The sequence below is a fragment of the Solea solea genome, chromosome 7 (assembly GCF_958295425.1).
Source record: "Solea solea chromosome 7, fSolSol10.1, whole genome shotgun sequence".
Taxonomy (NCBI): domain Eukaryota; kingdom Metazoa; phylum Chordata; class Actinopteri; order Pleuronectiformes; family Soleidae; genus Solea; species Solea solea.
In genome coordinates, this window is record NC_081140.1 from 26,163,136 (window position 1) to 26,174,882 (window position 11,747).

Sequence of the window (11,747 nt, forward strand, 5' to 3'; positions counted from 1 at the left end):
TTGAATATGTTGTAAGTGTTTGTATCCAGTGTTCATAGAAATGTTTGTTTTGTTTAAAAACTCAGAATGAACTGCAGAATGAAAGTCATCAGCCTTGGGTCGTTTCGTCTCTTTTAAATAAAGCTTAAAAGGAAGAAGAATTTCTGCAGGATCAATGATATGGATGACAGATGACTGAGTCACTGATCAAAATAAACCATTCAACATTTACTGACTCCATGTCTATGGTACTGTAATGCTGGAAACTTCCATTACAAACTCAGGTTGGGAAATGTATCTAGACCTTTTCCCAAATCCAATAAGCAGTAGCTGAAAAAATGTTTTGACAATTTATTTCCCTTGTAATTTGTTTTAAACTGACACAGGCACATCAAATGTGAGTCTGAGGTAGTAATGACATGGTCATATTGGTCCTATCTGTCAGTCACTCAGTCTAGCTAGCTATTTATCTGTATGTCTGTCTATCTATGTCTATACTTTATCTATCTATCTATCTATCTATCTATCTATCTATCTATCTATCTATCTATCTATCTATCTATCTATCTATCGATCAATCATTCTATAATTCTATCTATCTATCTATCTATCTATCTATCATTCTATAATTCTATCTATCTATCTATCTATCTATCTATCTATCTATCTATCTATCTATCTATCTATCTATCTATCTATCTATCTATCTATCTATCTATCAATCATTCTATAATTCTATCTATCTATCTATCTATCTATCTATCTATCTATCTATCTATCTATCTATCTATCTATCTATCTATCTATCTATCTATCCATCTAGCACCCTCCACTGGTAACATCTGAGAAGACCGCGTTGTTCAAGTTACAAGATGTTCATCGTTACGTTGTTTTTGTGAGTTATCTGCAGCTGTTCATTTCAGGGTTTGAAATAATAAAAAAAAATCTGTGAGAATATGAAGAGAGGGCAGAAGTTGTTTTATGAGCAAATTCTAATTAAGTGGGAAAAATAATATTATAGGATATAAACCACAGCTGTAAAGAGAACAAGGGATCAAATATAAACACAAACCAAATGCACCAACAATAAAAAAAAAATATTGCTCAATTTATTGAGGAATAAAGAAATAAATGATCATGCAACTGGTCCGGACAAGGCCAATGTTTCTGCATGGTCCTAAAGAGGTAACAAATACAAGCACACACACACACATCATTTCTCATCATTTTGGCTTGTTATTATATTTTTGTCTGGTAATTGTCGTATTTTTGCTTATTATTATATTTTTGTCTGATAACTGTCGTATTTTTGCTTAATATTATATTTTTGTCTGGTAATTGTCGTATTTTTGCTTGTTATTATATTTTTGTATGGTAATTGTGGTATTTTGGCTTATTATTATATTTTTGTCTGGTAATTGTTGTATTTTTGCTTGTTATTATATTTTTGTCTGGTTACCGTCACATTATTTGGTTGTTATCATAATGTTTTTGGCTTCTTATGATATTTTTGTCTGGTTATTACCATGTTTTTGACTTTTACGTTTGCTGTGCGTCTCTTGTGTCTGTGACGAAGTGTGTGATCAGTCAGGACTTCAGGGATCTTCTCAGCTCACCGTTCACAGCCCTCACGTCTTTATAAATGTCTGTTTCTCTGCAGATCTGAACACACGGTCTCTGGCAGAAGTGACAGCACCAGGTACAGAGACTTCAATGCATGTGCTATTTTCTAATTTGTTTCAGCTCGAAATCTTTTCTCATTTTCCCTGTTTCACAAGCATTCACTTGTTCATATGATGATATATTTGTATATGATGTTTCTTTGTCTGAATTAGCAGTAACAAGTTATATTTAAGTTATATTTAAGCCATAGTGTCATATCTTTTTACTCTATCATGTTTTTGGCTTAATATTATGTTTTTTGACTTGATACTATGTTTTTTTATTGCAAATGATCATGTTTTTAGCTTGCTATTTTGGTTTTAGCTTGTAATTATCATGTCTTGTGACTTATGTTTTTAGACTCGTTATTATCATATTTCCGTCAGATTATTATTGTGTTTGCAATTCAAATTTTTGGGGTTGTTATTATGTTTTTGTCTTATTACTAAAGTTTTGAGCTTGTAATTGTTGTGTTTCTAGCTTGTTTTATGGCTTTAGCATGGAATTGTCATGTTTTATACCTTGGTATTATCATACTTTAGTCTGATTATCATATTATTGTCTTTTTTTGTTGTTTGTTTGTTTGTTATTGTTAAATTTAGCCATCATACCGCTTTATGCTTCGTCACATTCTGTTTCCTCTTTGCACATGACGCCACTTGTGATTTTCCCAACGTTCCACAGGGAGACAGAGTCGTAAAGATGGACAACCCGTACAACATCACCTCTTACCTGGAGATTGACTTTGAACTGGCCTATGAAGGCGTCGCCACCACCTTCCTGTTGGCGGCTCTGAACTACATGGTCATACTGTTCTGTAACGTCACGCTCATCCTCACCATCGTGCTCAACAGATCTCTGCACCAGCCCATGCACCTGATTCTGCTCAGCCTGCCTATCAACGACCTCATCGGCACGACGGCGCTCTTCCCGCAGGTCCTGAAAGAGATCCTGACCGACAGCAAGAAGATCCACTACGCCGCGTGTATCACCCAAGCGTTCTTTATCCACATCTACGCGGGCGGGACCGTGTTTATTCTCACCGCCATGGCCTACGACAGGTACATCGCCATATGTCACCCTCTGAGGTACAACACCGTGATGACCAACGCTCACGTCATGAAGGTCATCAGCATCACGTGGATGGCGACGGTGGTCGTGATCGCCGTGCTTTTCTTCCTGCTGCTGCGTTTGCCGCGCTGTCGCTCTGTGCTGACTCAACCATACTGCGACAACCCGTCTCTGCTGACTCTGGTCTGTGCCGACACCAGCATCAACAACATTTACGGCCTCTTCTTAGTGGCTTTCACGCAGGTGGTGGCCAACGCCACGGTCCTGTACACGTATCTCCGGATCCTGATCATGTGCTACAAGTCCAAGCGGTCGGACACGAAAGCCAAAGCGTTGCAGACGTGTGCCACGCACCTCATCGTCTTCCTCCTGCTGGAGTGTCTGGGCCTCTTCACCATCATATCCTACAGAATAAAGAACGTCTCGCCGTATTTGAGGCGATTCATAGGGCTGTCAACTTTGATTTTCCCGCCAACGCTGAACCCAATCATCTATGGACTGAAAACTAAAGAAATCAGAGAAAAGCTGGTGTATGTTCTGAGGCACAAGCTCTGTTTTCCACTCGTCGGTGCCTTTCGTGCCAGAAACTGAGACTTATTTTCTTGTTACCTTGTAGATACGAGTGGGATATTTGACCTGTCGTGAGCTAATGAGGAGAAATTCTTAAATTTAATGAATAAATTGAAAAAAATAATTATTTATCTTTTCTTTCTGTAAGAACACATGATGGAGCAACATGTTGCTCAGCTACAGAGAAAAGTGTGATGTGGGGTGTAAACCAAGATTTAGGACTCGTTGATCTCATAAAGAATAATTATCAAGTAGAATCTGAGAATTTAAATGTTTCTGTGCTCAGTTACATACAGTAACGTCATCCCAGAGGAATACTTGAGGTGTGAACTTGATAAAATTGACAATGAGATTCAGGTTATTGTGTTGTTGTCCTGTTTATGAGGCCTGTCTTCTTTTTAGTAAAATGGCTTCTATTTTACTAAAATTACAAGACATTTTGCTGATTTCCTTTGTTTGGATGAAAAACTCTGTTACAGCAGAAATAATTTGCCAGGTCTGGTAAAGACGGCAGAATTTTTTGTTCAGAAACTGATTTGTGTAATTTATTTTTATTATTATTTTACAAATGGGACACAAAGGAGTATATTCGAGATTTGGTAATGGACGACTGCAACTTAAAAATCCTCCTCAACCATGTCTTTTTTGATTTCAAAATCCAAAAACAATTCCTTTAAATATATGTGAAAGAATATTTCTGATAGAAGAATTTGAATAATGCACATTAACTGTTACAATAAAGCCATTTGGACATAAATCAGCTTGTGATGGACTGTTCTGTTACTCATTTTAGTGTTCAAGCTGCACTTTTGCACGTTTGCGTGTGAACTTATCGAGTTTGTCACGTCCGTGTCGTCGTTCAGAAGAACTCATCCATCTGTGTCGTTGTAAATTAGCGGAGAAACATTTGCAGCAGTTGCAATAAATGTTTTACATTTTATATGGAAATAAAACAAACAGTAAAAAAAAATGGCACAGATCAATATCTTTACAGAATGTTTGGGATTTCAGGGTTAGAAATAATAGTGGTTTAAACTGGTTTTAGTTTACATTTAAATACACAGGGAAAATTTGTGTGTGAATTTTCAGAAGAAGAATAACTCAATTTTAAAAGAAATAAATAAGTAAAGAAGATAAATAAAAAACTAACTGAAATGAAGAAAAGACAGCACGTAAAAATATAATATACAGTGCCCTCCAAAAGTATGTTTTCAATCTACAGCAAAAATAAAAGGAATTGGCCTCATTGTTCCAATACTTTTGGAGGGCACTGTATAACTGTGTGTACTGGTGTGTATTGTATTGACAAAACAAGACCAGCAGAGGGCACTATCACCTCACACTTGTCTCATCAGCTCTAATTAATTTAACAACATCTGTTGTTGTTTTTGTATGTGAGAGTGTGTGTGTGTGTGGTTTGCTGCCCTCTTGTGGTTTTGGTGGAGATTAGAAGAAAGTTGAGAGTGTGTGTGTGTGGTTTGCTGCCCTCTTGCGGTTTTGGTGGAGATTAGAAGACAGTTGAGAGTGTGTGTGTGTGTGGTTTGCTGCCCTCTTGTGGTTTTGGTGGAGATTAGAAGACAGTGGAGACTCGTCTTTAGTTTTACAGTCTATGTTTGAAGATTCCACTATTTATTTATTAATTTATTTATTTAACACTTTTCACACACAAGTACAGATTCAAGGAGTTGGATATAAACATAAAGTCTTAAAAATTTATGTATAAAAAAAGGTAGGCAAAAAAAAATATAAACAAAAAAGATTAGTTAAAGAATTAGTTTTAGAAATTAAAAAAATAAAAGACATGTGAGACAGAATAGGTTAATTAAAAGCATGATTCTGCATTGGATGACTAATAATTACTGTATATAATTCAGTTTTTAAATCAAGAATAAGAACTTTTTTATTATTATTTAACATTATATTGGAGATAACCAGAACCTGAAAGACTGAATATATCTGACACTTATACTGCCCCCTGGTGGGCAGCACATGACCAAGTGTAAAGACGAGAATTTGGTTCGTGACCAAAGTTTGCTGGTTCAAATCCCTGCCAGCTTGTGTGTGTGTGTGTGTTCACTACTGCTCAAATTCATTACTAATAATTGGTGTGTGTGCAAAAATAACTCCTTCTACTGGAGGGAAAGAAAAACATAATATATATTAATAAACTTCACTCAACAACGGAACATAGCTGAGAATATAGTAATAATGATAATAATAATAATAATAATAATAGTTTTTTTTAATTATTACAACACAAGAACATGTCTGGCTTGAAGCACAACCTTTTCCATCACCACCCTGGATTAAACTGCTGTTCTTCATCCTTATATTTATTTAAAATGCGTCTTTTAAACTGATTTATGAGTTTGAAACACACATACTTTTTACAGTTGTCCTGGCACACTTCTTGCTTGGAATATTATTTGCGCTGTTTTAAACTGAATCAGATCCGGAAATTTTAGCTCTTGTATTTTTAAGAAGAGTTGTGTTTCTCTCTGTATCCTGCATTATTTATTTATTAATCTGAATGCCTTTTTATGCATTATACGTATATATATATATATATACATATATATATATATATATATATATATTTATATATATATATATATATATATATACACACACATACATATATATATATATATATATATATAAATATACACATATATATGTATATATATATACAGTATATATATGACCAGTCGTATAGCCGTCATTTCAGTGTCTCCAAATCTCCAGCATCTCCCTGTTCATCCATCCACCAGGGAATTATATATTTTGTTAATTAATGAATTGTACATTTATTTATTTATGTATATATGTATCTATATATATATATAGATACATATATATATATACACACACACACACTTACATAAATATATATATGTATGCACATCTTTGAGTTTCTGTCAGTGATTTGCTCTTCTGTTAAAAGGGAGTTTTCTCTCGCTACTGATGCCTCTATAGTGTTTACTCTTTGTGTGAATTGTTGGGTATCTCTGCTCTCCATGATGTTGTTTTTGTACACAGCCTTGACTTTCTGCTCATTTCTGAGGGGGTTAACTTGCATAAGAGGTCAGTTCGGCAAAAAATGCCTGTTCGTAGCCCCAGGGCTCTATAGCATCCCCAGAGGTCAGGTCATGATTGGGACGAAATTTGATGAGTGTGTCGGGCTTACTCCAAACTTTCGTGAGGAATTTTTTGGAAATTTTTGACACAAAAGTAACTACGTTAAATGCTAAATTTGTTATTTTTGCTATCATGTCTTATGTACTTCCATTAGCTCCGCCCACCCAGAAGTCAGCCATTTTGGAAGAAACTAATTTGAACAAACTCCTCCTAGCAAGTTTGAGTGGTCCATATGTTCGAGACAAGTTGATGATTAAAAGTTGTCAAAGGATTTTCTCTACGTCAACAGGTGTGACCTCAGAGCGCTGACATTAGTTGTAAATGTAGTAGTTAAAATGGCGGGAAAACTACTTTAAAATTCCACTTTTTGAAAGCTTTAACGTGAACAGAACTATCTTATGTATATGACGAGTTATCATGACTCGTCATCTCTACTATTGTTATGATTATTATTTATTACATTATTTATTTTTTTAAATGTATTTGGGCTGGGGTGGGTGGGGTGTGACTATATGTTCTGTATTGTTCATGTTCTTTAATGTTATGTTTAAAAAACTAAAACAAATAATGTTTAAAAAAACAACATATTTTCAAAACATTGTTGTTGAAATGTTTTCTTTCTACATTCATCGTACAAAGAAAACGTTAAATGAAGGTTCAAGTGATTCAACCAATTGAATATTTAAGTGCTTTTTGAGACGGTTTCCCAACTTTTCTGGAAATTTGGTACATAAGCTAAAATTAAAAAATAAATAAGGTCATATTTACATCAAAACCAATTATTTTCTAAATCTATGGAAGAGGATTAGCGCCACAGTTGATTTTCTTTTGGCCCTAATCCTCTTCCGTAGAAAGCTGTTAATGTTGCACACTAATCATGGTGTTGTCACAGTTGTAACAAAGTTCTTCAGTATCAGTTTTCAGTATCGTGTGACATCATACGTCTCCCCAATGTGTTTACCGACACTGTTGTTACCTTCTTTAACTTCTTCAGCTCATTAGGTTAATGACTCCTTGTTTGTTTGAAGTGTTGATCGGAAAGATGTGAGACACAGTCCAGGCCTCAGGAGTGATGTGTCCTCAACCTCACAGGACGTGTTAATGAAACCTCAGAGGGTTTGAAGACACTCTGCAGTAAACAGCTACTCTTTTGTTGTGAAGCATTTCTTTTGAAGCAGTGAAACACGTTCGTCTTCAACTAAGTCATCATTTGAAAAGTGTACGTTTTATTTGCCACAGAAACACTTGTGTACATCTTAGTTTATTTTATAAAAGCAGCAAAAGCAGTAACATTTGCTAAAACTCGTCACATTTTTAGGGTAAAAAAGACAAAAATGGAAAGAGATTTAACCCACAGTTGAAAAGAATATTCTGATTATACCATGAAATTGCCCTCACTAAAGAGGTTTTTATGATTATAACTCCCTCTAAATGGGATTAACTACCTTCCGATATTCAATAAATAATGTATTTTCAAGTTTTTTTCAAGTCTTTTTTGTTGTGAAACCCCGTTTTCCAGATTTTTTCTAAATTAGTCAGCAGTATCATCTAAAACCTGTAATTTGTTGAATAATAATGTCACTGTTTTCACAAACAAACCTCATTGCATTTGGCAAATACATATAAATGAATACAGTATATAAAAAAATACGTTTGGAACACACAAAAGTTGCATTATTAAACAATTTATGAAAAGTAACTATGTTCTGGAAGGTTCCATAAATGACAATTTAACAGATTAGGGGAGAAAAATTAGGTATAAATGCAGCATCAATCTGAGGTTTAGTCTTTGCAAACAAGGTTTCTCACCATTTATGAGAGAATTGTCAATGACAATGTTTCTCCAACACACTTTTACTGTGACACATATATCATTCCAAATCAAAAACACACAATTTTATTTGGAAAATCTGTAAAACATTGTTGCAAATATCGATATTGCGACATAATCGTGTATGTGCATAAGTCAAATGTTTAGACACATCTTCTCCTTCCTTCCTTAGTTTATATTATTTCCTACATTGTAGATTCATAGTGAAGACACCAAAACTATGAAAAAATATGCATGGAATTATAGCAACAAACCAGAATATGTTTTATAATTTAGATTCTTCACAGTTGCCACATTTGCCACATTTGACCCTTCACATTCTCTCAATCAGAGTCACAAAGTTGTCACCTGGAGTGCACCTGCGGTGCTGTCACTCAAACATTTGCTTTGCTAAATGTTGGAGATTAACGCATGTTTTCAGGATTTTTAAGTCTTTTTCTTTTACTGAACTATAGTTCATCATTGTTCGCTTAGATTCTTGTGCGAACGTCGCGCTCATGACTCTTCCAGTGACAAAAAATAAGTAGAGTTGAGTTTTTGAAAAATTTTCTTTGTCGCTGTTAAATAAAAGTTCAAGATTGGTTTTACCAAATCACAGATTTAAGTTTTTATTCCATTCTTAAAAAGTGTCCAAACTGAACAGAGCACCTGTGTTTCTCAAGTTAGAGCATGACAAAATGGGTGCTGTGCACAGGGCTGTGTTTTTTATAGAGGAAGAGTCTTGATTGGAATGATTAGTTTCACCTGTTTCAAACCAAAAAGACTGCTGCTGTGAAAAAAACCCTCCACCACACACACACACAGAACTTTCGCAGTAAAATGATAAAAGGTTTCTCCTCCGACAGAAAATGCTAATCACCTGACCAAACTCAAGTTTTTACAATGTGTTTTTTAATATTTTTAAAATATTACAAATATTTGAAATGTAGTTTCCCTTGGCCACACGACATAGTTTTATAAAATATATTTTTAATATAAAAACAATGAAAAAGCACAACATATACAGAAAATCAAAACTACAACATGTGCAGTAGCTACAGTATTACAGCTAAAGCACAATAGGTTCATTCTCTGCTCTGAAACTGGAATCACACTCTCTTTCCACTTACCCTTACCTTAACCATCAAAACCAAGTGTCTCACCCTAAAACTAGGTCTTAACCATGAAAAAGCAGTCAAAAACGTATGGACCAACCAAAATGTCCTCACTTTCCCAAAATGTCCCCACTGTCCTAAAAGGTCCTTACTCGTTTCTCGGTCCTCACAAGGCTACAACTTAAAGAACACACACACACATAAACTGAGGACCAAAGCAGCTCAGTGTCACGGTTTGTCAGTGTTTGTACCGAATATTCACGTAAACGCTCTGGTATCAAACCACTTGTTTAACAAACATGTAGACAAAGCGACATTTCCACGATTTTGTTCACAGTTTCACAACATACTGCTCTCTGTCTCCCTCTGTGTCTTTGTCAGTGGTACTGCAGCCTCACAGCAAGAGTTTGCTCTTCTTCTCAGTTCTTCATTTACCTCATCTTTAGGAATTTTAAATAAAGAGTCAGGGCTTTTCTGGATGTTTTTACATCGCAGTAAAGACACATTTTAAGGACAAACCAAAGACCGCATTGAAGAAGCAGGTGATAAGTTAGTTATTCTGACATAGTTGTAATTCTCTATGTAGCCACTATTTTCTAACATATAGAATGTGTGAAGAGGAGGAGAAACTCTGTATATGTAACTCTGTATATGTAACTTTATATTTCACATCTTGTCCAGTGGTGCACTCACTTTTGCTCCTGCAGCATTTATATATATTCTAATTTTGTGTCATATGGACAAGATAGGACATCTGAAGTTCTAAAATGAAAAACTTATATATATATATATGCATCTGTAAAATGAAATGATTTATACGTGTATATATATATATATATATATACATACATATATATTTATATATGTATATATGTATATATATATATGTATATATATATATATATATATATATATATATTGAAGAGATGAAATGTTCAATCACACGGTAAAATTCCTGTTTCTCAAACTGCTTTTTTTATCTGCAAACACAGACAACATTATTAATGTTATCACAGCAACTGTGTCACAGTATTTATTGATGTTACTTCATCTTTGATTTCACAGAGAAGTTTTTCAAATGAAACATCAAATGTTTTTTTAGTGCAAATTGATGCATCCACATTAAGTAGCATATGCGATGGAAATAATTTAATGTATAGGTGTTTTATGATTATGCATTATCTGCTGTAATGTTCAAGTATTGTATATAATGTAAAGTTCATGTTTCTCACATAAAAAACATAAAGCATTTTACAGTCAATGTCATTCTCATTGATGAAAACAATGTCCTCTTTTTCTATCCTGATAATGTGCAAAGCAATGATTGACCAGCAGGTGGCAGCACTGAACTTTTATGTCCTCAAGTAGAATGTGACATGACACTGAAGCCTTTCACTCTTCCTCAAACTAACATAATATATTTGCATTCTGATTCTCATTTCTTAATCATGTGGAGGATAAAGTGGTCGAACATGGATGCAGACAAAAATCCAGAAATGACCGCTGGGCTCGTGTCAGGATTGGTCAGTTGATGTGATGATTTTAAGTTATCTTGAAAAACATAGGGTACAAACACTTAATAAATAGATGTATAACGAGTAGAAAGGGATACATTTGTGTTTAGGGGTTTACTATTTACAAAAGCACAGTGAACATTGAAGCCGCCCATGGTTGGATTAAGCCAATAGTTGTTTGTCTGAAACTAGCTGTATAAATAAAGGCATAATTTTATGGTGATAATAATAATAAAGCCTTGAAACTGGATCTGGATCCTGCAACCTGCAAGATGAGGACACAGAGAGAGAGAAAAGGAAAGGAAAGGAAAGGAAAGGAAGGAAAGACACAAACTAGGGAGAGAAAGAACAAGGTTACTGACATATAATAAAGTCATATTCATACCCTGAGTGTGAGAGAGTGAGTGTGAGTGCAAAGTGGCAAAGTGGCAAATAAAGGGGAACAACCACCAGTGTGACAGTCAGAGAAATAGAGCGCAGACAGAAAACTGCAAAATATGTGTCGCATTTGGATATTGTTTGTTCAACATTTTCTTGGGTTTGGGCAGAAAAATGCAGCGACACCATGGTTTGGAATAGGGCTTCACAACATCAAACATTATTCTGTCAAGAAAAATACCTAAAAATTAAAAAATTATTAACAAAACAACATCAAACGACCAATAAGCACATTATGAAAGTGATTTGTGAAATTCACAAATAAATAATGAAATAAAATGCAAATGCAGTATATAAAACAAGGAATTAGCAGATATACAAACTGATTTAAGAACATAACATTTTTCTTGTTTAATTTTTCCATGACTAATGATGTAGTGTCCATTTGTGTCCAGGGTTACCATGGCTGATGAAAAACGTGGTGCGGTTGAATTTGGATGCATAATTCCT

General features: G+C 34.6%; 1 protein-coding gene across 1 annotated transcript; it reads left to right on the forward strand.

Annotated features, from left to right (window-relative positions):
- The first annotated feature begins 2,343 nt into the window (after window positions 1–2,343).
- LOC131462916 (olfactory receptor 52E4-like) lies at window positions 2,344–3,635 on the forward strand. The gene has a single exon (XM_058634488.1). The coding sequence runs from the start codon at window positions 2,344–2,346 to the stop codon at window positions 3,301–3,303; it is 960 nt and encodes a 319-aa protein (XP_058490471.1). The 3' UTR covers window positions 3,304–3,635.
- The last annotated feature ends 8,112 nt before the right edge of the window (window positions 3,636–11,747 follow it).

Excerpts from the sequence above, each read along its gene's own strand:
- LOC131462916 (XM_058634488.1), top strand. The coding sequence starts at position 2,344 with ATGGACAACCCGTACAACATCACCTCTTACCTGGAGATTGACTTTGAA.